Source organism: Teleopsis dalmanni, chromosome X (genome assembly GCF_002237135.1).
Source record: "Teleopsis dalmanni isolate 2A chromosome X, ASM223713v2, whole genome shotgun sequence".
Classification (NCBI taxonomy): domain Eukaryota; kingdom Metazoa; phylum Arthropoda; class Insecta; order Diptera; family Diopsidae; genus Teleopsis; species Teleopsis dalmanni.
Genome location: NC_051848.1, coordinates 64,646,454 through 64,670,980, shown reverse-complemented (window position 1 = coordinate 64,670,980; position 24,527 = coordinate 64,646,454). Strand labels below are relative to the sequence as shown.

The 24,527-nt window shown below is 31.6% G+C and overlaps 1 protein-coding gene across 1 annotated transcript in view; it reads right to left on the bottom strand.

Moving 5' to 3' along the window:
* LOC119687573 (Down syndrome cell adhesion molecule-like) overlaps positions 1–24,527 on the bottom strand; it is a gene marked incomplete at its 5' end in the record, with an annotated part of 80,039 nt that extends 55,512 nt beyond the window's left edge. Inside the window, 3 exon segments of the mRNA XM_038101931.1 lie at positions 22,181–22,298; positions 22,523–22,672; positions 24,366–24,527. Coding sequence (XP_037957859.1) covers positions 22,181–22,298; positions 22,523–22,672; positions 24,366–24,527 — 430 coding nt within the window.

Sequence of the window (24,527 nt, the reverse complement as noted above, 5' to 3'; positions counted from 1 at the left end):
AAACAACCTATCTGAGTCTAATAACATAGAACCGTATCCCCTATTTGCAGGCATATCTAAACGCTGCGTCCGAACATTTTTAACACAACTCAATTCGATTTGAAATTGGATTTGCCTGCTCCACCAACCGTAAGGTCCTTTGTATTTTCCAACTAGAACATGCTCTCATGCTCCACTCCGCACGGTGCAGTTTACGGAGCAATAAAACATTTGCGACCTGCACCATTTTTATCAGAAAAATAAAACGACGAAAAATGAGAAAAAAAAAAAAAAGAAATTTTCACTTCTCACTTGTCGCGTCCACACCACCACACTTTGAACAATCAATCTACCGGAAAAAGGTCCTTCTGTATGCGAGCGAAAAAGGTCTGCTTTTGAGCGCCTTTGGAATAAAAAAGCAGCAATAATTCCGAAATAAAAAAGAGTATCGAAATGCTCCTTTTAATTCGTTTTGTAATTTTTTTTTGTTTTTGTTGTTTTTGTTGCTTTTGTTGTTTTCAAAGCAAAGGCTATAAAAATGCCCAGGCAAAGCTGAATACAAAATTTCGTTACAATTTTCTCGCGTACAATTGAAATTTGTATTCCTGCTTTTCCATTGTATTTGGATGTGTTTGATAACGATTTGGAGAATGTGTGGTATCCTTTTTCGAAGTGCCTAAATATGTTCCTTTGTTTTGAAAATTCTTTTTATGGATATTAAAAAAATGTTAGGAGTATTTGAAGCATAGAAAGGAGCGCGTAATGATCCATGAAACTGTAATTGACAAAAATGAAATTAACTCGAAATTATTTTGTCCTTTGAAACATTATAGCACTTTTCAGGAATTAATGAGTGAATATGAATAAAAATTTTAATTAAATTTGTTAAAGCAGTTTTAGTGCGGCTTTCGTAGTTTACAGAAGTTTCGGGAAACCAAGCACAACTCGCACTGTTGACATGAAAAGCTCTGACTCAATAAACCTTCTGGAATATTTGTGGTGAAAGATGAATTCATGCGGTGGAAATATGTAATCGGAGTTTGGAGTTTCCGTTTTGTTTCAAAAACTAAAGAACGGAAATTAACCAAAATTAATTAAGTCTTACAGGAAAGCATCGATTTTTAGCATATGAAGTTCTGTTATACGTTCTACTAAGTTTACCTATTATTAGGATTTACTAGTAGAAATTGTCTCCCGCAAGCTATAAATTGATTGAATGCTTTTATAAATAAGCACAATATATATGTAGTTAAACAAAAATTAATAAAATAAATTAAATGTTTAGAAATTTTACAGCTGGATGGATCGTGACAGAAACTGCTTAAATTTTTTTCTCTGATTTATAGTAGATACAATTTTTTATATATTGATTTATTTACTTTATATAATATGGCCACTCTTTTTTTTAGTTATTATCAGAGAAATTTAAATGCCTAGTGATGTAGGCAGTGAAATTTTCTCAAAAAAGTTGATTAAATCTTATTTATCAAGCTTCCAGATCATTGTAGTGCTTCTCAGGCGAAGATGATCCCCAATAGAGAAGTCATGCTTTTTTTAAACGTGAATAATATACTTAATAAGAATATATACATACTACCAAATAGTCAGGCTGCTATAAAGTTCTCGTGTTCAGGTCGGTTATAAAATAGTGCACTTCTGTAAAGGGGATGTCGCAAAGTTCAACATTTCTCTAAACTGGGCAAATGCAAAGCAGATGAGTTAGTCATACGGAGTGCTTCAGGAAATAACTCAAAACACTTAAACAATCTGTGTATATTACTGAATTTATGCAAATGGCTATTTAGTTCATTCTATGCTGAACTTTTTGATGAATATTGGTCTTATGATATATTTTCTTACAGGTCATTGCATATTAGGTAACCATGCTAGAAGATTAAATCTCTCTTTCAATTATATCTCTCGCAGTTGTGGAGAGAACGCTAAAAGTGCTTCTCATCTAACTTGTTCTTGCCCTACGCCTTCCTATCCTATAGGTCTTCTTCTTCTTCTTGAAGATATTGTTCAACTGCAAGACCTTCTATTAACTGACATTTTAAGCTATGCCAAAGGTTCTAGATGGTTTTATACTACTCAGTTTCTCACTTATACATAAACACAGCGGGCCAATCGATCTAAATAGATGCATTTGAATCGGCGGTACAACCTAACCTGTAATCAAAATATAAGGTTGCTTGATTGAACGGCAACTAAATCTTAACTGCTATATTTTTCGAACTGATGACAAGTCTGTGATCATAATTTGGCTAGAGTTAAATGATTATATTATTTACAAGTATGCAGAAAGGTTTGCGTTTCAGTTTTCTGGAGAATATTTCATCTATTCTGAAATTTTTTGCGAAAGTGTTTATGTATAATGTGTATAAAAGTTGTATTAATTTTGGAACGTTTTATTGTTCTATTGTATCAATTTGTGGTATGGGAATCTCATTAAAGTATAATTGTTCGTACCCTGCCAAATTTGAAGCTTAGAGTTAGTGTTCATTAGCCAAGTGCCCCAAGGCCGTACTTGAATAGCAATTAAATATAAGAAACACTTGAAACAGATGTATAATTAATATCCTCCTGCGAGTAAGGGATTAGAATATTCCGATATTATATATACCGACATTGTTGTGAAGTGTGCATGGTAGTAAGTGCGTGTCTTCACTAGCGACATCCGACCGGAGATATAAATCTGGTACTAAGGGGATCAGGTGCGGGCACTGATCGGCAGTTCTGGCCAAGTGATGGTTGGCAGAGTCGTAGTGGCTGTGGTTGATACCCAAACTTACGCGGTAAGAGTGAACAGGTATTTGTTTATCTTTCATTCAGAGTAAAGTAGCATATTCACCACCGGGTGCTGAGATTCAAAGATTAGCAGAGGTATTGGCAGGCCTCGCTCCTTACCAAGGAGGAAGTTATGCCCAAAATCCGCGAAAAGTTTGAAAACCGCGGAAATTTATTAGAATTTCCAATTTGGTGTTAATCGGCGCATTATCTTGATACATGTTTTTGTAGAACACCGTGGTGTTAAGCCTTCAAAATTCGACGTGCCAGATTGGCACCTTAGTTATGTGACAGCAATCTCAAGTCTTATACTGTGTGCTTGACAATAAGTGAATGAGCGAATGAGTAACTGATAATAGAAGTGCAGCTTTAGACTTCTTTGTGGAGAGAATGAAAACATTTTGCCAAAAACCTTTACCATCCTCATCATATCTTATGGCAACTGAAGCCTTCAAGGCAGGTAATCACGTAAAAAATTCTGAACGTTGTATGATCAGTCAAAAATTCAATTAATTAAAAATAAATAAAAAATATTGTTGTTGCAACTTACTATGATTTGAAAGCTCACTACTAAATACAATAATTTCTATTAAGTAAAATAGTCACTGCCGTCATAACTAACGATAAAAAAAAAAAATTAATATTAAATAATTTATGTTATTAAATTTACTGCGAAAGCAATTGCTACGATAGCAAACGCTTCAACTGGGCATAATTTCTTGCATGGCAGTGTACTATTTTAACATTAAAGTTTAATTCCATTCTGATTTGTTTTTCATTGCCGTCTCTGCTTCGTTTTGATGACAATTTGGCATCTCTGTGTTGTGCCATAAAAATAAAAAAATTTTATAAAAATGGCGTTTTTGTTTCAATTGCTTTTTGAGTTTTCCGCCTCCTGTATTTTTATCAAGGAACTGCCTTTGCGGGTGTTTTATGTGGTTTTTACAACATTTTCTTATTGTAATTTCCATTTTAATGTGACAAAATAATGCAGGCTTCTGATGTATGTGTGCACAGTGCGACATTAGTGAGCAAATTTCATATAAATTACATAAAATTGCTAAGCATAGCATTTTTGGTAATCGAAAAATGTTCAGAAATAAAATAAAGAGAATAAACTTAAAGTCAGTCCGAGTTTCAATTTAACAGGAAATTTCATAGCTATATAAAATAATGTGATTTCTGTCATCGTAAATAATTACTTTTTCCGTGCCACAAACGTTCAACATACCTTTGTCATACGCAGTGGCAGATGTCTTGAAATATTTAAAGCGACACATCCATAGAACAGAATACTATATGAATATACATAATCACACTTTTTAAAAGATCCTATGAGGTGTGGAAAAGTTAAAAAAAAATATATATAATAGTTCCTTTAAAATATTCATATCTTCATATCAGGCAGACTTATTTCATGAAGCTCACTTATGACAATATCATATTCACCGACAATATCTGGCTATACAAGGCCGCCACTCCAACTTTACCTAACCTAACCTATAAAAAGCGTGAAGGATTTATGTTTTAATACACATTATTTAAAAGACATTTATTGAATATTCGGTATTAGTTGGGCTCAAAAACGAGTAAAGTTTAGAATAGTTCAATATCCACTTAAAATCTCAATAATTCACAAGTCTTCAGGTTAATATAATTCAGCAGGGGTGGTTTGCTTGTGTCATTTTGAACTTAATTGCTGTCGTTTTAAAACCCTGAGTTGATAATATGTTTATGACGGGATTGGGTCAGTCATTGCAACCTTTGCATTTATTAAGACATAAAATTCAATTGGCCATAACTGGGACAACTTTTTTTGGCAACCATATGTGCTTGCGTACACACGTTCATGCCAGCGAGGATCCTTTGTGTAAAAAATTTTACATAACTATTTACATAAAAATTTAATTAATTAAATTTTATTTTAATTGTGTTTACTCAAAGCGCAAAAGTAAAGCCACGGCTACAGATTTTCTTTCATACCATTGAGCAAATTGCCATTTTTTCCCACATATGCACCGCCTTGTGTAAACACTGCTGGGTACTTATACGTGTAAGTATGTAATTCTGTTACTGCCATTAAGTAGCTGATACCGCAAAATCCGAACGCAGGAACTGTGGCAGGAGTAGCCCACAGACTACGTTAGTATGGCAGGGCAGTAAATTTTTGTTTGGGTGCCTTTTTATTGTTGTGTAAAATACGTAACGTTTAGAGTAGGGGCACATAAATTGCACAATTATTGTCGAGGACTCTTCTATTAACAATTTTATATATTTGAAAAAAGAAAAGCCTCAGCTTATATAAAATCGTTAATTAAAAGGATTCAAAAGAATTAAGAAACGATTTTAATTCTTATGAGATTAGAAGGAATTATGAATGAATTTTAATTCAAAATATTGCCCTTCAAGTACTTTTGAAGTTCTATAGATTGCTATTATTTTTAATTCCTATAGATTAGCAAAACAAAAAGTTTAAAAATTCTAACCAATTCTTTAATATTTATTGTTTTATACGTCTTACTATTAGTATAGATGGTTATACTTAATGCCTTATATTACTACATTCTCGCGAACAGCTCGTGCAATGTGAGTACCATGAAGAGAGTTTAGTTAAACATACGACGAGAAGCAAATATATCACTTTGACAGAACATGTATCTTCTTAATCGAATAACTGGCAAAAAATGTTTATTTATATGCAACTAACAAGATTTGCTCCAATATATAAAATTTTAAGCCAAAGTTAGAGATATGACATGATATTAAAAATACGCCAATCAAACTTGATTAAAGAGTATTCAGTGCTCTATATTTGTACCATCTCTTACTTCAACTGACTTACAAGAAAACAATGCTAAAGAGTTTACAACAAAAATGGACTATTATACTCAACAAAATTAAGATGAGAAGCAAACCATTGCAATACGACAAGAAAGATGAAACAATAATACACAAGGAATATGAAAATCTAAACTTTTACCTAATGTAATCACCTGGCTTAAACGAAAAACGAGATGAAAAAAATTACTATCTCACTCAGATACTTACTGGACATCGGTACCTGTACCGTATAGGAAAGACGAATCTACCCAGATGTGTTAATGGAGGTTGTGACAACGCTGAGCACACCTTAGGTTTTTATAATAAGTGGCATACACTAAGAAATGAGACACAAGTGCGAATTAGACTAACAAATGCCAAAAAAATGTAATTAAAAAGATAAGAGCGAACCCAAAGAACTGGCGAATGATTGAGTCATTAATATTATTATAGTCACGCTATGCATGCAGTGCAACCTGAAAGATCTTTTGTCTAGTCTTTCGCCCAACTATTCCAATTCCAAGCTATAGTTGCAAAATGTTGTATTTTTGACTTTGAGTTTTTAAAAATGAAAAAAAAAACGCAGGTTGCCATATCTAGAGAACATGATGGTTGTAGTATTATGTTAAAAGCAACAAATTTTATTATCACTAATTTTATAGCTGTAAAATTTGTCGAAACAGCTCAACATGAGCTGTATAGCATTTCTACTTTTACAACAACCTAGTTTAGATCAAGTTTGAGTGGTGATCTTGTGCCCAAAGTACACTTTACCATTCTTTACACCACAAGAAAAGGACTGCATATGTACAACGAGAAAGGCACGATTCCCTCATTCGACTTTAGTAACCTATCTAATGGTTATGCTTTTGTTAGCCAACATAATTTGTTTAATTTTTTGAGCATTTCAAGAATTGATCACCATGTATTGACCCTAATCTTTATTACCTATGAACTCGTAATAATAATTTAGTCGTCAAACAGTTTTTTTCATGCTTTACATTAATTTTGTTTCTACCATAAAATTTTAAGGTGCGCTGATTCTGAGCTTCATATTTGGCAGGACCCGAGTTCGATTCCTGGTACTTGCAGTCTCAAAAATAATTATTCACGAATAATTAAATACAAGAATTATTTCTAAGACCACAGATGAAGGGTATTTGGCAATACTCGAAACAGTTGTATGATCAGCCAAAAATTCAATTATTTAAAATAATTTAAAAAATAAATTTTTGTTGTTGTTTCACTTCTGTTCGAAAACCTGTTTATAAAATTTTATATAAAATTTTTTGATTTGATATATTACATTCTCACAAAAATTATTTTCTAAACCAAATAATTTACCTATGGTTTATTCGCTCAACTAGGACAAAACAAACAACATAAACACTTCGTATTTAACATACATAATACTTGCAGTACAACCAATACATAAAACAGGAATTGAGTCGATTAGATTTCAGATGCACTTTTCTATAAAAAAAAATGGCTACTCTTCGTCAACGTACATTATTTTACAGATCAACAAATATTTTTGTTGATTTTAAGTTAAATATTGTAATAAGACCTTAAAGTGTACATATGAGTCCTGTTCATTTAATTTTTCAAACTTGTTAAAATTATAGAAAAATCTATTTTAATCCAAATCTAAATTCATCTATGAAAAATGTGGGAAACATAATAAAATCAATGAAAATATTTTTCTTTTAAGTTTTCTATATACGATGAAAATTTTTATTCAATATAAGCATATTATATTGTTTTATTATACATGTTTTTTTAAACCATTAGTAAAATTTTTTATTATTTAAATAGCTAATTGCATTTAATTACAATAGAAAAAACATTAAAAAATTCTAATGAAGAGATAAAGGCTGAAGGATAACGGATAACGGATAAAGGATACTACATCGCAAATCACAAATGATAAAACATATGGAGAAGCCAATAACAACATACGACTATATATGTATGCAAATATATTGGAAATGGAGAAAAGTTCAAACGTTACATTCAATTGCGGAAATAAATTTTAAAAAAGGATAGTCGGGTAGTCATAACCATGACCTCGGTTAACCTAAAATGGTTATGTGTAGGTGGGTGTGTGGATATTTGTATCCACATATGAACACAATTGCTCTTTGCTATGCATACAAACAATGGAACTCAAACTTTTTGTTGAACTCAAAGTTTTGATGGTTATTGCATACAGTGTTGCCACATTTACTTTCCGTTGGAACCCTTAAGCTAAATTAGTTTTGCCGTTTTTGTTTTATTGATAGCTATTTTTGTTGGATGTGCCATACCCGGCGCGCTCCTGCCTCCTCCGATGATTTAGTGTGGCTTAATATGCTGGTTTTGTGCTCCCATAGTCTGCAGATAGTTGATAGCTGGGCAGAAACTTTGCCTCAATTCCACATAAGAATTTTAAAGTAAAAATAAACAAAAAAACAAAAAAATACAAAAATAAAACAAATTCGGAAGATATTAACAAATCCTTTTGTTTACGTTTGTTTCACAAACTTCAGAAATCAAATTGTTCACTTGATCACAACGTCCATATGTAGAAATAACAATATACAACATATTTTATATATTTTCGGTCAAAGACAATACTGTAGAAGAAAAAAATTCTTATATAGATTGCGTATAGAGGATTGAATGTATGCAACTCTTTTTTTAGCAAACTGAGTTTTCCATTTCTGTATTGAAAGAACACGGATTTTTTTAATAGAGCGCAATTCACTTATATCGCCCTATCGCCCTACTTATATATTAAATAAGAAAGAAAACAGTTTAATTCGCATTGGTGCTCCATAAATATCTATCTAAGTTATCTGGGAGTTCTCTTTCGTTCAAAGTACTTACTTCAAAGTAAGTCCAATTACCGGAGAGCACATAGTTTTTGAGTGCAATAAGTAGTTATCCGAACGACAAATGCTAGTGACGCAAGATGATGTCTTCTCCCTAAGAACGGTGGCAGAAAACATTATGGAAAACAATACAAACTGAGATCACAAAGCAATGTTTGCTGAAAAGATTCTTAGTTTGAGAAATGAAGATTTTAACAGAAGACAGCTGGAGCAAGCAGGTGTTTTATAGTAACACCAACTGCAAGGTTAGTCACCTGAAGCAGCAGCAGGATCTGGATGCAGGTCACACCTATGAAAGTTTTAGTTCTGGGGTAGGACGAAGTCACTAAGAATGAGCGTGAGGGGTTTAGTCCGTGCGATTAGGGCACTCACTTTCCGAGGCGCTGGATCATGATCTGTGCGCATGCATTGCCCTTCTCTGTCACACAAAACCAAAATAACATTTGACAATTAAGTGTATTACAATCATGCGATGGAATATGAAGCGGAAAGGAAACTGAATTCACAAATAAAAGAATATTGAACAGAAAAAAAGATGTTCTTGTTATTTTATAGCTGTCTATCTAGATGTTTTTATTCTTTTGTGTACTCTAAAGAGAATCAATAACACCCACTTTCTTCAGTCAGTTAATAATATGTGAAAATCTCTAACTGTATACAGTTGCGGAAGCTTAGATGAAAATGAAACACTAACGCATTTAACATACTTTGAGCACATCACCTTATTACATACTCTCAAAAATATGCTTTCTTATATTAGGTTATAAAACTCAAAAATTAATACAGTTGATACTTTTAGAGTGCCTTACGGAAAAGCAGGTATCTCATTGAAATGCCTGCTTGAAATTGTATCAGTTGATTCGGTTGCGAGAAACAGTCATTTAAGGAACATAGCTAAAAGATTCAATCTCCCACTTAATCATTCCTTTCGCAGTTTTGGAAAGGACAATGAAAGTGCCTCAACAATAACGTTGAGGGCGACGTTGATGGATTATGCTAGGCTTACTTTTTTGAGGATATTAGCCAGCTCTAGGACCCATCTCTAATGATATTTTAGCCTTCGCCAAAGGTTTAAAGTGGCTAAACGTTTGAGTTTTTATTCAATAAGACAATGAATCAAAAGGCTTGAATGGATTTTTGGGATCACTGGTACGATAGTATTATCTATAAAAATACCAAAATATTACAATTTATAAATCAACAATATAATTTCATTGTCTTCGTGCCTCTCATATGCCGGTATCCATAGCAAAGTCACAGTATTCCTTGTTGGTAAGATGTTAAGATGATTAGAACAGTCCCAAACCCACTTCAATTGAAATATGAGTCTTTTATAATCAGATTCAACATTTTCTAGACTCTGTACGGCTGTACACTTTCTCAATATAGTGATTATACTAAATCAGATTATACCAAATTTTAAAAAACAGATATTGAATTTTCATTTATTTTAGCTTAAGTTTCTGAATAAATTATTAGACAATAATATGCGAGAAAACAGTCAAAGAAAATATATGGTTCTATTGTTGTGCATACATACTTACCATACATACATAAAATTTACCACGTATAACCCTTTCTAAACACCATCAACTTGTCTTTCCTTTAAAAGTTTAAATAAAAACCTCTTCTAACATTTGATTTAAGTAGAAATAAATTTTAGGAGTTTATCTGAGAGTTCCTTGGGCTTGACTACGTAACATAGAAGAGTGTAGCATTGAGAACTTAAAATGAACATTTTTTAATGTGAATATATTTCAACATTTCTCTCGACATTTCTTTCTTATTTCTAATATAAAATATTTATATTACTGCGGCAGCAGTTGCTGTGGTCTGATGTGAATCATCAATCTTCCGAATGTGAACGAACATATTTGTTTCATAATACACAAATATTTATATTAAATATTTACACACATAAGTGTATGTACGTATAGTCGTATATATGTATATACAGATACGTATACGATATATGTATATTTAATTCAGGATATTCAGATATGTATTGTGAAGAACTTACACATACGAACGAAGGCAATATATTACATCTTTATTCCCGCAGCTAGCCACAAAAGTAGCAAAGTTTAAAGGATACGAAATGGTTTGAAATGCAAATTTCCAGCAGCAGTAAAGACTGTAGCAACTCGACGAGGCACCAATACATTTTCTTAAAAAAATTACTTGAAATTTAATCCAAAATTTTACAAGTCTTTTCCACTGAAAATTAAGATCGGGAATTATGTGATAATTTATAATTACGGCTTGCTGAGCTATTTGTCCGCTGCAAGCAATTTAAAAAATTACATGTATTTTGCACTCATTTCCAGCTTCACAAGCACATGTTTATACGTGTATCTACTGTTTACATAATAGATACTTTTACGTTGTTTTGCTCATTTATTATTTTGCGCCTAAAAATTTCTTGCAGCAAAAATTTTAGCACAATTTTTCGAATTTTGTACGAACATTTATTTTACCATTTAAGCCCATGCCTTCACTCCATAAGTCCAAATTAACTTTTAACACATACAGCATCAGCTATTACAAAAGTTGCAGCAAACAGGGATGCTGCATGGGTACAACGGAAACATAGGCTTCGGAATATTTTCCTCTTTAAACGAAGTGAAACTATTACTCAATCTACAAAAAATTACCGCCTCTTCTGGCACTGCTATTGATGGCAGGATTGCCTTTTTTACGATGTATACGCCACAGTTGCACTTATTGTGAAGTCAAACCTCCTGCATCAGCGCCTGCATTCGCCTGCGTGCAGTGTCTGTCTGTAACTCAAATCCCTAAGAACAATGTGTATGTCTCAAAACTTTTTGTTTCAACATATTTTCACTTCTTGGTAATAAAGGAAAATGTATTTACTTTACTTCTGTTTTCAAGCAGAACTTCGTTCAAATAACTTTCAGATATTGGTTGTACATTAAGACTGAAAAGTTTTCGGAAATTCTCATTTAAAATTCGCGCGCTGTATATTTTTCGATATTTTAAGTTTATGTAGTTTGGCAGCACTGTCCTTAATTACTATGCCAAAAATGAGCTCGATCTGTCAGACAGTTCGTTTACGGCAGCTGTTGAAACCAGTTCACCTCAGTAGTGCGTTGCGAAATGTCTTCGACGGTCGTACGACCGTCCTGGAAGGCTTTGTACCACTCATAAACTTGAGTTTTCGATAAAACTGATTCCCCATAAGCCTTTTGTAGCATTCGCAACGATTCTGCACACGAAATTTCGTTCGAAACACAAAATTTGATGCAAACTCTTTGTTCAATATTTTTTTCCATTGTTTTTTTCGCAACGCCCTACTGAGGTGAACTGGTTTCAACAGCTGCCGTAAACGAACTGTCTGACAGATCGCGCTCATTTTTGGCATAGTAATTAAGGACAGTGCTGCCAAACTACATAAACTTAAAATATCGAAAAATATACAGCGCGCGAATTTTAAATGAGAATTTCCGAAAACTTTTCGGTCTTAATGTATAACAAAACAAAAAGTATTTTTAAGTAACTAATTTGATTCCTACTGCACTTAAAAAAACTTTAAGGTACGAGTAACAAGAAATAGTTGAACTGCTCATTAATTAACTTTATTGTGAGACATTTTTTTTTGTAATAATCATAAATATCATAATATTACTTACACCTGAATGGTCTAACAAATAATTATAATGTTTCAATTTTGTATAAAACTCCTATCCATGAGTCTCTGTCACACCTGCGTATTCACAAGTCGTATCTGCTCATAATAACTGCGACTTGTTGTATCTGTATTTGAGACGTCTATCAATGACACGGAATTTTCTCAGGTCTTTGCTTTATAACTATCACATTAAATTGTGTTGTTTTCACCACAGCATCGACTCCAATTCACATGACATGACCCAACTATCACCAAAACAACTTACTTATTATATACTCTCTGAACTTGCTCTGACAATTTATTGTTGTATTTAATCCTGGCACAAACATTTTCTCTAGGCGTAAATATTCCACACGTGCTCTCTTTCTAGCATTGTACTATATAAGCGACTGCAGTCAACTCTATTTGCTTCCTTCACAAAACTGTACAAATTTTACTTAATCTTCTATCTCCGATCAAATCAATCAATTTTTCGTTGGAAATTCTTAATGTAATGACTTAGTTAGCCGAACAACAGAATAAGTTACCCCAATAGATCATGCATAATGTACTAACTATCTTAATGTAAGCACTAGGAACGACTAGTGCTAGCGACATATTCAAACACCGATTGAATATAGCGAGGTTGTGAGTAACAGAGAGAAAAAGAGTGAATGACAAAGAGAAGAAGAATCATCGAATGAGAGAAAAAGAAAGCTAGGAACAGAAATAGAAAGAGAAGGATAGAGAAAGAAAGAGAGAGAAAAGAGAGAAAGTGTGAGAGAAAGAGAGTCAGAGAAAAAGAAAGAAAAAGTAGTAATAAAAAAAAAAGACAGAGAGAAAAAGAGAGAGTGAGTGAATAAAAAAATAGATAAACAGAAAGAAACAGGAATATAGGAATAAACAGATGGAAAGAAAGATAGATGGAGATGGAAAGAGATAGAAAAAGAGAGGAGAAAAAGAAACAGAGACAGAATAATAGAGAAATAGAAAGAAAAAAAAGAGCGAAAGAGGGAAAAAAAGGCATAAAGAGAAAAAGAAACACAGAGAGGAGAGAGAAAGACAAAGAGAAAGAAAGAGATAGAAAAGGAGAGAAAGAGATAGAAAAGGAGAAAGAGAGAGATAGAAAACGAAAAAAAGAGAGATAGAAAACGGGAAGGATACAAATGAAGAGGGATAAAAAACGAGAGAGATAGCAAAGGAGAGGGGAAAAAGCAATAGACCGAAGGGGAGAGAAAGTAAGGGAGGAAGAAACAGAGAAAGAAAGAGAGTGAGAAAATAGAGGAATAGAAAGGTAAAGAGAAAAATAGAGAGGGGAAGAAGAGGAGTGAAAGAATAAGAAACAAAGAGAACAAAAAGGCGAAAAAGGGAGAGTAATAGAGAGAGAGAGTACGAGAAAGAGAGAGAGTACGAGAAAGAGAGAGCAAAAGAGAGAGAGAAAGAGAGAGTAAAAGAGAAAAAGAGAGAATAAAGGAGAGTCAGAGAGAGAAAAAATGAAAAAAAGAAAGAAAGAAAGAGAAATAAAAGAAGACCCATAAAAAGAATAACAGTGATAGAGGAACAGAAAAAAATCAAAAACCGGAGTAAAAGAGAAATGAAAATATAAAAAGAAGGAAGAGAAAAAACCAGGGAAAAAAGAAGTTGGAAAACTGGGGATAAAAATAAGAAAATGATAGAAAAGAAGACGTGGAAAAAGAAATAAGAACAATTGAAAGAGATGCAAAAAGAAAGAGAAGTAGAGTTAAAAAAAATAAGGAAGAGTACAAGAGAGAATTGGTATATTTTAGACCTATGGCGACTACGCCTAAAGTGTATTTCAGTTAGTCTTGTTTATAAGATTTCTATTATATTTGAATAAACTATTATTAATATATTAAGAATTTTTAAATTAAAAGCTTGTTGTGGGCGAATTCTGCTTTTCGAAGTTGACGCACTTCAATAAAAATCTCATGCATTTTTTATATAACAACTCTCAATCGCATGTCGTAATTAAATGTAAAATATTCCATAGATTATTATAATGCAAAAAAGTTAAAACACATCAATTATTTGCATATTTTATTAAAACTATTTAAAAAAATATTAAAATTCATAAATAATTAATAAGTGTGACTATTACGAAAGACATTGAAAGGTATACGTTTCTGCAGTTTTTATGAAAGTGAACCTTACTATGTTATTTCGTTAAGCTTATGGAAAGCAACTGAGTATGACTGAAATAATTTATTAACCAATTACACAAACTTAATAAAACCACCACACAAACTCAGTGGATCCATCAGGATACAGGTTGAACATAATGTCAATTTCAATTATTCAATTAGTATTGTAAAAATTGTATTTCTGGTGTAGGTTAAATAAATTATTGATTTACATAATATTACAAATCTAGGCCAAATGTAGAAGTGTTGAAAAATGTTGTAATAATAATTGCACAAATATTTAGTTTGGAATTAATATTAAAGTTTTTCTTTTATCAACAACTTGACTAAACTCAAATTTCTTATTATGTTTACGGTTCAGTTATTGATAAGTGTTTAATACTTGATTTTATTTGTTTTAGGTCCTTCTTACCTATGCATCAGCAATTAATTAAGTGATAAGAGTAAAAAGTGTAATTTCTTACAAATATTTTCAACAATATAAAATTAAATTAAATAAACTTTAATATAGATTACATATAGATTGTATAGAGAGATATATCTTTTTATTCTGAAATTGTTTAGAACCGCAGGGTTACGCATATTTAAGGAACCCTGCATAAAGTTGGCGTTGTTTTTTTTATAGCAGACACTATAATGTTATATTACTATATATTACCGTGCTGGTAAAAGCTACTATTATGAAATTATTAAATAAGTGCCATCTTCAATTCTCTCTATTTTCTCTCCCTAATTTTTTTCTGCCTCTCCATTTTCTTTTGTACTCTCTTTCTTTTTTAATTCTTTTTCTGCATGCTTTTTCTTTTTTTCATTTTTTTCTTTCTTCCCGCTCTTATAACGTCAATGGATCTCACGAGTAGTCATTTTTATCTATGTAAAATTACTGCTTATGACCAAAAGGACTTGACTAAACATGCAATACAATAAAAATACCTTATTTTAACTAAGACTACATAAAATTACGTACTGAATTTTGGATATGATTGAAGGTAAAATAGCGAAAATAAGAAAGTATTCTAACTTGATAATATTAAGTTTAAAATTAAAACGAAGAATTACCAAAAAAATATAAAAAAATTGTACTTATAATAAATTTTTATCAATTTCTAACATTTCTGACAAAAATGGTTCTATAAAGCGATCTGACACTGAAGAGAATGATTTATTTTCAAATCACAATGCAAAATAATGTTATTTGATAATTAATATAGTCTTACATGGTACACACGAAGTACTGCTTTATATAAAAAATTAAGTGTTCCGACGAATAAGCAATCCATAAGATATAAGGCACTTGTAGTTTTTGTTACGCTCCAGGCGCCTCTGCTACATGCATAACTTATCCAATCTCGTATATCAAGTGTTGTTAATGCTTCTTTAATTTGATCACTCCACCAGAGATAGGGTCTACCTCTATATCTTCTTCCTCCAACTACCGCTTCAAATACTTTTTTCATTAGAGAAGCGTCATCCATTATCACAACATGACCTAGCCAACGAAACAAAACCGCTGTATGTTAATTCGCTGAATTATGTCAATGTCATTAAAAAACTCGTACAACTCGTGGTATATTCGTTGCGCTAGTTGTCGCCACCTCGTAAAGGACCAAAGATTTTACGAAGAAATTAAACAATAGAACCACCTATTCTATTACAAAATTACGAAATTAATTTGATAACGAAATTATCAAATTAATAGCGAATTTACTTGTAAATCATAAACATAAATTGGAATGCATTAAAGGGAGTAAGAGCTCTAATAATAATGATTTTATTAACCAATAAAGTAATAAACATAAGAAGTGAAAGACAATTGTTTAAGGAATTAAACTGAAATCCTCTATTAGCTGAAGGGTCCTGAAACAAAGTCACGTGTAATTTCATTTGCAGCAGCAGATTTGCTTTAAAAGGTTTTTAACGCTATTTATATCTAAAAAAAAATAAATTTATTATTTGGCGTTTTTAGGTTTTAGTCTCTTCCATCTTCAGCTACGCGAAGTTCTAATATCTTCGCGGCCACTTTTCTTGCCGTCTTAGAAAAATTTATAAAATTGTCAAGTTCATTTACTTTTACCTATTGGAGGAGTTGTATTTTTCGGCGTTGCTCATACGCTGATCTTTAGTTGGCGCATATACAAACGAGAAACTTGTGGTACTACAACGGGTCATTATTTAACTTAAGTCGCCTTTGGGCACAATTCCGCCACTCGAACCTAACCTAACCTAGGCTTTAATGAAGAAAATATATGAAAAATTAAAACTATCGTATAAACAATATATGTTTATAATACATAGACATATGCTGACGGTTGAAATGCCATAACTGTATGCTTTATATATATAATATAATTGTTATAAATTTCTACGTAACAGAACAAATTTTAAATAAATTAAAAATAAAGCTAAAATACTACTACTACTATAAATATTTTAGTATTTATTTTTTAAATTTTAAATAGTTTTATTACATAAAATTGATTTCTGGGATGAAATAAAAAATCACTCATACGCACTGTTGTGTCTCGCATTTGAGTCTCGAATTACGGTACACTTAATACTTCTATGCATTGCATGTGTAGTTACTGATGAGAGGTTATAAAATAAAAAATATATTTGTTTATAATTTACATAATCTTTTGTATATTATAATCGTTACCAGTTTTGAAAATAGGGCACGGTTTCTTGAGCGTCATGAATGCAACATTAAGTTAGATTGTTAGAAGTCTAAGATTTTAACCTACATACATAGTATGAAATGACACAATTATTATGTTATGAAACTGTAATATTCCACTTTACGATCTATGTGATGTCATGTCATGTCGAACGCAAATATCAGTTGAATAAAAGGATAGATAATAAAAAATTTCGTATAACAAATGTGAGTCCTATGTTAGTTTTTATGTTCCACGTTGGAAAGAGTTCGTTGCAATATACATATGAAAAAGACAGTCTACAAAATTTTGAGACATACATGCATACATACATACATATATAAAGAGCAACTCATATATTAGTGGATCGAACTTCACGAACTTAGGTAGCATGACAACGGACTGTGAGCTGTAGAGGTAAGAGTTAATGTTAATGATTACTGAACTATAAAAAACTGCATTTCTAATTTCTAAATTTTTTCTTGCAAAAGTTTTATACTAAATTTTAAGGTAAATGCGGTACTAACATCAAATTTCTTCTTCATCTCTTTAGTTCAAGTTGTTGTAACTTTCACCCTTTGAATTTAAGATAAAAAATATTCTGAAGAATAAACCCAAAAAAAATCAAATATTTTTTTTTGATAAGGAGGCAGTTGGGATTTAAGGCACGAATATTTTGGTTTTTTTTTCTTGCACTAAAAGGCAATTCCATATGAATGTTTGTGTTGTACTTGAACAAAATTTTGATTTTTATTAAATTCGTTTAAAATAGTTTTCTGTACTTTTTTATGTTCGTTCTGAATACATTTTTTTTAATTTTCCTAACAAGAAAGAGCGGCAATTTGCATATAAACACCAAAAATTTATTTGGCTACTAACTTTTAAATGAAATAAATAAAGCAGAATATTTGCGAACATTTGAATTTATGCAAAGGCAGATATTTACACATACATTTGTCTTGATGTTTGTATGCGTGCACAAGCAACATGGCAGTGAGCACACATACTTACATATGCATATATATACATATTTGTTCATACGTACAATTTATTTTCGGTAGCACATGTTTTTCGTCACTTAAACGTCAAGCGTTGTTTTTTTCTTATCGCTAGCAGTGAAGCTGTATGTTGTATGCTATATGCTATATGCTGAGTGCCATGTTTGTGTTTATGTGTATATGTGTAATTATTGTGTTTGCATAACTGTATATGTAGTCTTTTCTGTTTTTATTATTGTTTCTATTTTTTTAATGAAATTTCGCTGTTGTTTTTTAGTAGCCTAGCGTTATGGCCTGGTCTGGCCTTGTTCTCGATGCTTTGACTTGCTATACTTGCTTGATGTCGCCGCTACGGCCACTGCTGCCACTGCTGTTATTGCTTCGTTGATTTTTGCCATCGTTCACAGTTGCTTTGTTTTTCCTTTTTTTTTTATCCTGTGCATGTTGTTGTTGTTATTGTTGTTGAGTTTGGCGCTTCTATGCATGTTTGTATATATAGTTTTGTTTTTGTTATTTTTTTTTATTTTGATGCTGAGTATGTGGTTGCTTTGCTGTTTCGCACTGGCACTGCTGCTGCTGGCTGATGTTGCTGCTCTGTGTATTGCTGTGTACCCAAATGATGCATGTCAATGCACTCGAGCGTATCAACTGAATTTGTTTCACTCACCTTACCTCAGTTAACGTTTATTTTTTTCACTCTTTTTTTGTTTGGATTCTTTACCCCTTTTTAATCAGTATTTTTGCTATTCGTACTGTTGTTGTTGTTTTGTTTCTATTAGTGCTGAAAGGTTCCACTGTCGTCTTCATTTCGTTTCGTATCGCTACGTTTTCTTTTTTTTAACATTTTAAGCACTTTGCCATTACATTTTTTATATAGCACATATATTTTCTTATTTTTTGTTTTTTTTTTTGTTTTTCTTTTTTTCTTATAAATATATAAATCTTTTTTTGCCGTTCTGCTTTTTAGTTTTTCTGCTCCATGATTTTCTGCTTTTTGCTTCATGATTCTATGATGTGTGTAAAGTTATATGTTTCTTCCACGTTCTCATGATATATGTATGTGTATCTGCACACACATATATAGTAGCTAAATGCTGCTGCAGAGTTTTGTCTGTGCTAAACTGTTTCGCTTACTTTTATGTTCCTTACAAATCTATGTACTTGTTGTTATTTCACTCTTAGGTTATACTAATATTTCAGGCGTATGTGTTTATATGTACATATATTTGCACATATATAGTTTTAATTTCAAAAATTTTTATGGTTTCGTGGAAAATTATGAACTCACGGATTTTTCATTTTATTTTATTTCAAATTTTACACACACACATAAAATTCTTAGAAATCTACACTCACATCCACATGCACACCCATGAAAGTAAAGCCTGAAGTGCATTGCGGAACCACTACCATCTTTAACCCACTCGTGCCGCATTTTTTGCTACATAAATTTTCCAATGTTTCTTGTGGAGCGTAATTATTTCGCGCTCCTTACGCTTGCTGTAAAACGGTTTTAATTGTGCGCTACATTCTTGGCTTTTTACGTCTCATGTCGCCAAACAAGCGACACATTTGGTCTAAGCATGAATGCGTTTGTGCGTGTGTGCGTTTTTGCGTTGTAGCGTGCGGGTTGCACTTAATGAAACTGAAAATTGCGTTAAATGCAATTTTATTTTTGCAATTTATTTTTGCTAGCATTTTATTTGTAATTTGTTAAACTAATATAAGCCGCGTACAAAGACGCATACTATTTGCAGGCAAACGCAACATTTACGCAAGCATTTAATGTCCTTAATGCTTAAATGCGTTTCACGCTTATTACTTCAAATAACTCAACAGTAATTGGAATGTTTAGAATTGAGTCGAAACAGTTGGCAAAGCGTACCTAACAAAATGATTCGCTGACAGTTCAAGACGAGTATAAGATGCGGGCTATTATTCTACTCTCCACTCCGGTTTCAAATTACCTGTCATCATTTCATGTATTTTCCCAACTTTGGTTGCATACTCAAGCTACACTGACAGGACTGATGAATCTTGAAATGAAGAATACCAGAAAGGCATCTGGCATCTGCGTTTTTGATTTCATATTAAGTACGCTTACATATTTCACAAAGAATGTGGTAACTTCCCTTTCGATGAGCATCCAATTATATATAAAAATTAAAAATTTATATATTCTGCAACAAATTTTTAAAATAAAAATTAAATTAATGAATTTAAAGCACGGCAAGTGCTTTGGTTGGTGTCACTAATTAAATAAAAATAAGTGACAAAACCTGGAATTTGAGCATTGAAAGTTTGTGCAGCCTTGGCTATTTGTGGATAAACACGATTAGTCATCGCTTCTAATTTGACAGGCACAAGTTCTAAGCCTGGCACTTGCAGTCCAAAACAAATTATATACGGACTATAAACTAATTAAATAAAATTCGATTATTTCCAAAGACCACTGATGAAGAGTGCTTGGCAATACTCGAAACAGCGTTGTATGGTCAGCCAAATTTCAATAAATTAAAAATAAAAAATTATTGTCTTTGTCCTTTCTTTGCTATTCGAATCTGTCTAACTTTTAAATAGTTTATTTCGTCATAAAAAGACACGCCATTATCGGCGAGAAAAAATTGACCTTAAATCCATGATATGTTGAACAAAGTAATGCAATAACATTATTTGAAATTGCAAACAAGATTTTTTGACAATTTAAAAGTAATGCCTTGGACCTAGGGTACAAAAAACGTCTAAAACGTACACTTCCAACCTACTTAAATATTAAGTATTAACACATTATGAGTGGGGCTCATAATGTAACAAATATATGACTACGTCTCACTTAAAATTACTTATTTTAAACGGATACTGATACCTGTCCCGCTTATAAGTGCCAATCCTCGCATTAAGTTACCATATAAAATCTTAAAGGTATAAAATTCACATTTAAATTGCTTTTTAGGAAACTAGAAGTCCTGGAACTAGACAATACCCTCAAGAAAGGAAGCCACTGACCGAAGTCGTAATTGCTTCTTAGGGTGAGGCCCTATCTCTATGGCGTGGAACTCAAAGTTGAGAAATATTACATTGTATTGATATCTTGTTAAAAAATATATAGAAGTTAAGAACCGCCATAAATATAAATTGTACGGAAGTCAAAGACTGCAAAGTGGCTGTAAATATATTATCCAATTAAAGACAAACTATTTGTTCAATCCTTCCTAGGAAATTTCACTGTCTACACCAATAACTATTTCAGATATTGCAAAAGTTTAAACCATCTTCTAATAATGGGCTTCCCGACAACCCGGCATCTCTAGATGAAAATGGACATTAAATTTTTTGTCAAAATTAAAAACAAAAGAGATGCAGTCAATATTTTTTAAAATATAACTGATAAGATTAACAATAAAACCGTAACCGTAGTCACAAGTCTCTTATTGTTAAATAAACTTATTGCTTTAAGTCTAACAGTAGATGATTCTTCCACATGTTTAATTATGAGAACAAGCGGCATTAAGTGAAGTATTAGGTGCAACGCAATGGATGGTGTTATATTCAATACACCACTTATACAGAGTTCAACGCTACGCCGCGTTCTGTTACCATTCAATAATGAAGGTTTGTCTTAGACCGTTAATGGCACCGTAATGCCGTACAACAGTATAGATTTTATGACAGCCATATATAGCCACTGAATTTTAAGTCGCCAGCTTATTGGAAAAGAAAAAGCGCAATATTGGCTTTCGTAGCGCGTTGATTTATATTTTACCTCCAACTAAGTTAACAATAAAATTAACAAAAACAATCAAATTAAAATTTAACTTTCTCCGTTAATTGCAGCATAGAAACATTTTAATCTCAAAGTTATATTTTGCTGTACATTTGTTCAGGATATCAAAACCAAATATTCTATAGACTGGTAACACATTTACTGGTAGCTACTAACGCAATATCATCCGCATATGCTATAGTTTCGCGGTCTTCTATTCTTATTTGTAATAGCAGTTCATTCATTGCTGTTCTAGAGGAGCAGAAAGAGGCCGCTACCTTGAAACATATCCATAGCTAGCCGTCTGTGTGCTGTTGTTAAAACTGTGGCTAATAATAATTTGTCTTTTTTTAGTTATTGAATTTAAAATTTATATATATTTCAAAAATTCTTTTATAATCCGTTTTTATATAATTACAAACACTTAATACCGTTAAAACGTCACATATTGACAAATAATTTTCTTCATAATGTATTTAAATTTAAACTTTTTAGTGAAAGTATGAAATTACTTACCGGTATGTTGGTTTTGGATTAGCATATGCCACACATGGTACTACAACTGGATCCCCTAATCGAGCTGTGACGGTTATCACTTTTTCATTCATTATTGGTGGAACAAGTTCCCGCATTTCTGCAAGTTTAACAAAGCGTGAATACAACAAATACAACAAAAGTGCACAAAAATAAAATATTTTTTAATAATTAATTAATTAAAACTTATTATTCCAAAATAAGTGTATTAAAATTGTGCGCCATAGTAGCACAATTTGTGTTATAACACACAAATGTTTTCGTTTATAACCTCAATTTACATACCGATTACTTAGCCCTACGGCCACACAACGACCCACTTACCAGTTAATTGAATTTTGCCTACGTTGCTACTGACAACAGAGTCCTGCGTCAGCTTATGATGAGTCCGGCAGCGATAAATTTTATGCGCATCGGTGCGCGTAATATTGTACACCAGAAGTTCCCCGGTTGGCAACATATGATTTTTGCCATCTTTGTCATCATGATTGGGACCCAAAAATTAATGCAAAGAAACGAAAACGTTATTTATTAAAAAATATATTCCCAGTTGAAATTTTAAATGAAAAAGTAATGGAAATTATTAAGTGAATATTTTACTCATATATATATATATATATATATATATATATATCTATATACAATTGGTGTTGTTGGTATAAAATATGTGTATGAGAAATTGTCATCGAATGGACACGCAAATTAAGGACCACAAATTCGTAAAGGTAAACCATAAAACCACAAAGAAAAATGCTTTCAATATATTTTTAATGATAAATTCTTTTTACAAACGACTTAAGCATTTTAATGTAGGCTTATTAAAATAAAAACAATAAAATGAAAAATCCTGCATTTTTTCTACCAATCAAAAATTTATTTATGGACGCTGAAAATTGATAAAATATGAAAAAAATTGACATAAAAAACATATAAAAAATTTAATCACATATAAATATTTAAAAAAAAAAAAATATTTAAAAAGACATTTAAAAAAAAATATTTAAAATGACATTAAAAAAAAATATTAAAAAAAAATATTTAAAAAAAATATTTAAAAAAAATATTTAAAAAAAAATGTATTAAAAAAAATATTTTAAAAAATATCTAAAAAAAATATTCATAAAAAATATTAAAAAAAATATTATATGAAAAAAATAATATAAAATATTACATGAAAAAAAATATAAAATATTAATAAAAAAAAAATTTTAATTAAAACCAAAACAGTTTCTGGATAAATTTTCAATGGACTCCCAAACCCCAAAAAACTCCCAAAAATAGTTGCCCCTTGAAAGTCAACTCAAACACGAAGTAAAAATATAAAAAATTATCAAAATTCATGTTACACAAATCCATATATCAACAATATATGATATTATTTTTATGCAGTTTCTGATGTAACTTAATAATAACAGAAGGATAAGGAATAAGAATCAAAACCCAAACTTTAAAAATAATGTCAAGCTGAGAGTATTATTAGAAAACCGAATTAAATCTGTAAGAATGCAGTCACACAATAAAGATAATGACAGAACACACAATATGTGAGTTTATTAAATATCAAGTTTTAGAAAGACATTTTCCCCATCTATGTCTTCACTACTTTTATACCACGTTATCCTCTAGAAAAAATACACAATAATTCGCTTATTAGACCAAGATCAGATTTGTATTAATACAAATCTTATATATAGATAATTTATTTGTCGGGTTCCGATTCACATGTTTCTGTCACTTTCTTTCTGAGAAGAATCGAATTCGTTGGTCTTCAGTTAGTTGAGTCGCATGCTGTTTCAATTAGATAAGATTTTTGGGACTAGTTAAGGAATGTTAGTTGCACTGATACCATTGTTGTAGTTCAGGCCATAAACTAGGATATAGCCTAGTTTAGTTTTCTAATTAACGACAACATTACCTTAATGACAGTTAGGTTAACATGATATATCTCATAGGTTGAGGTGTGCCATTATCCCTCATATAATAATATATAAACTCGTATGTTCAAGGATCAAACACCAAGTAGCTTATTCTTTCAAAAATATATATCTATATTTCGAAAGGTGTGGCGTCTCATTGACTTTTTCTTTATTTTTTCGATTACAAGGTTTATCTTTATTTATAGCACAGAGATAAAATTTAAAAAGGTTAATATTATTAGATATCTTACCACCCTCTAGTGATGGATATATATTAAAATTAGGTTCTTGTAGCCATGACGTCACAGTAACATATTCCTTAACAAAGGATGGTATATTGCATTTAATAAGCACGTTGCTACCAATAAATCCTCCTGGATTTTGTACTTCCGGTTCATAGCGTTGATTGACAA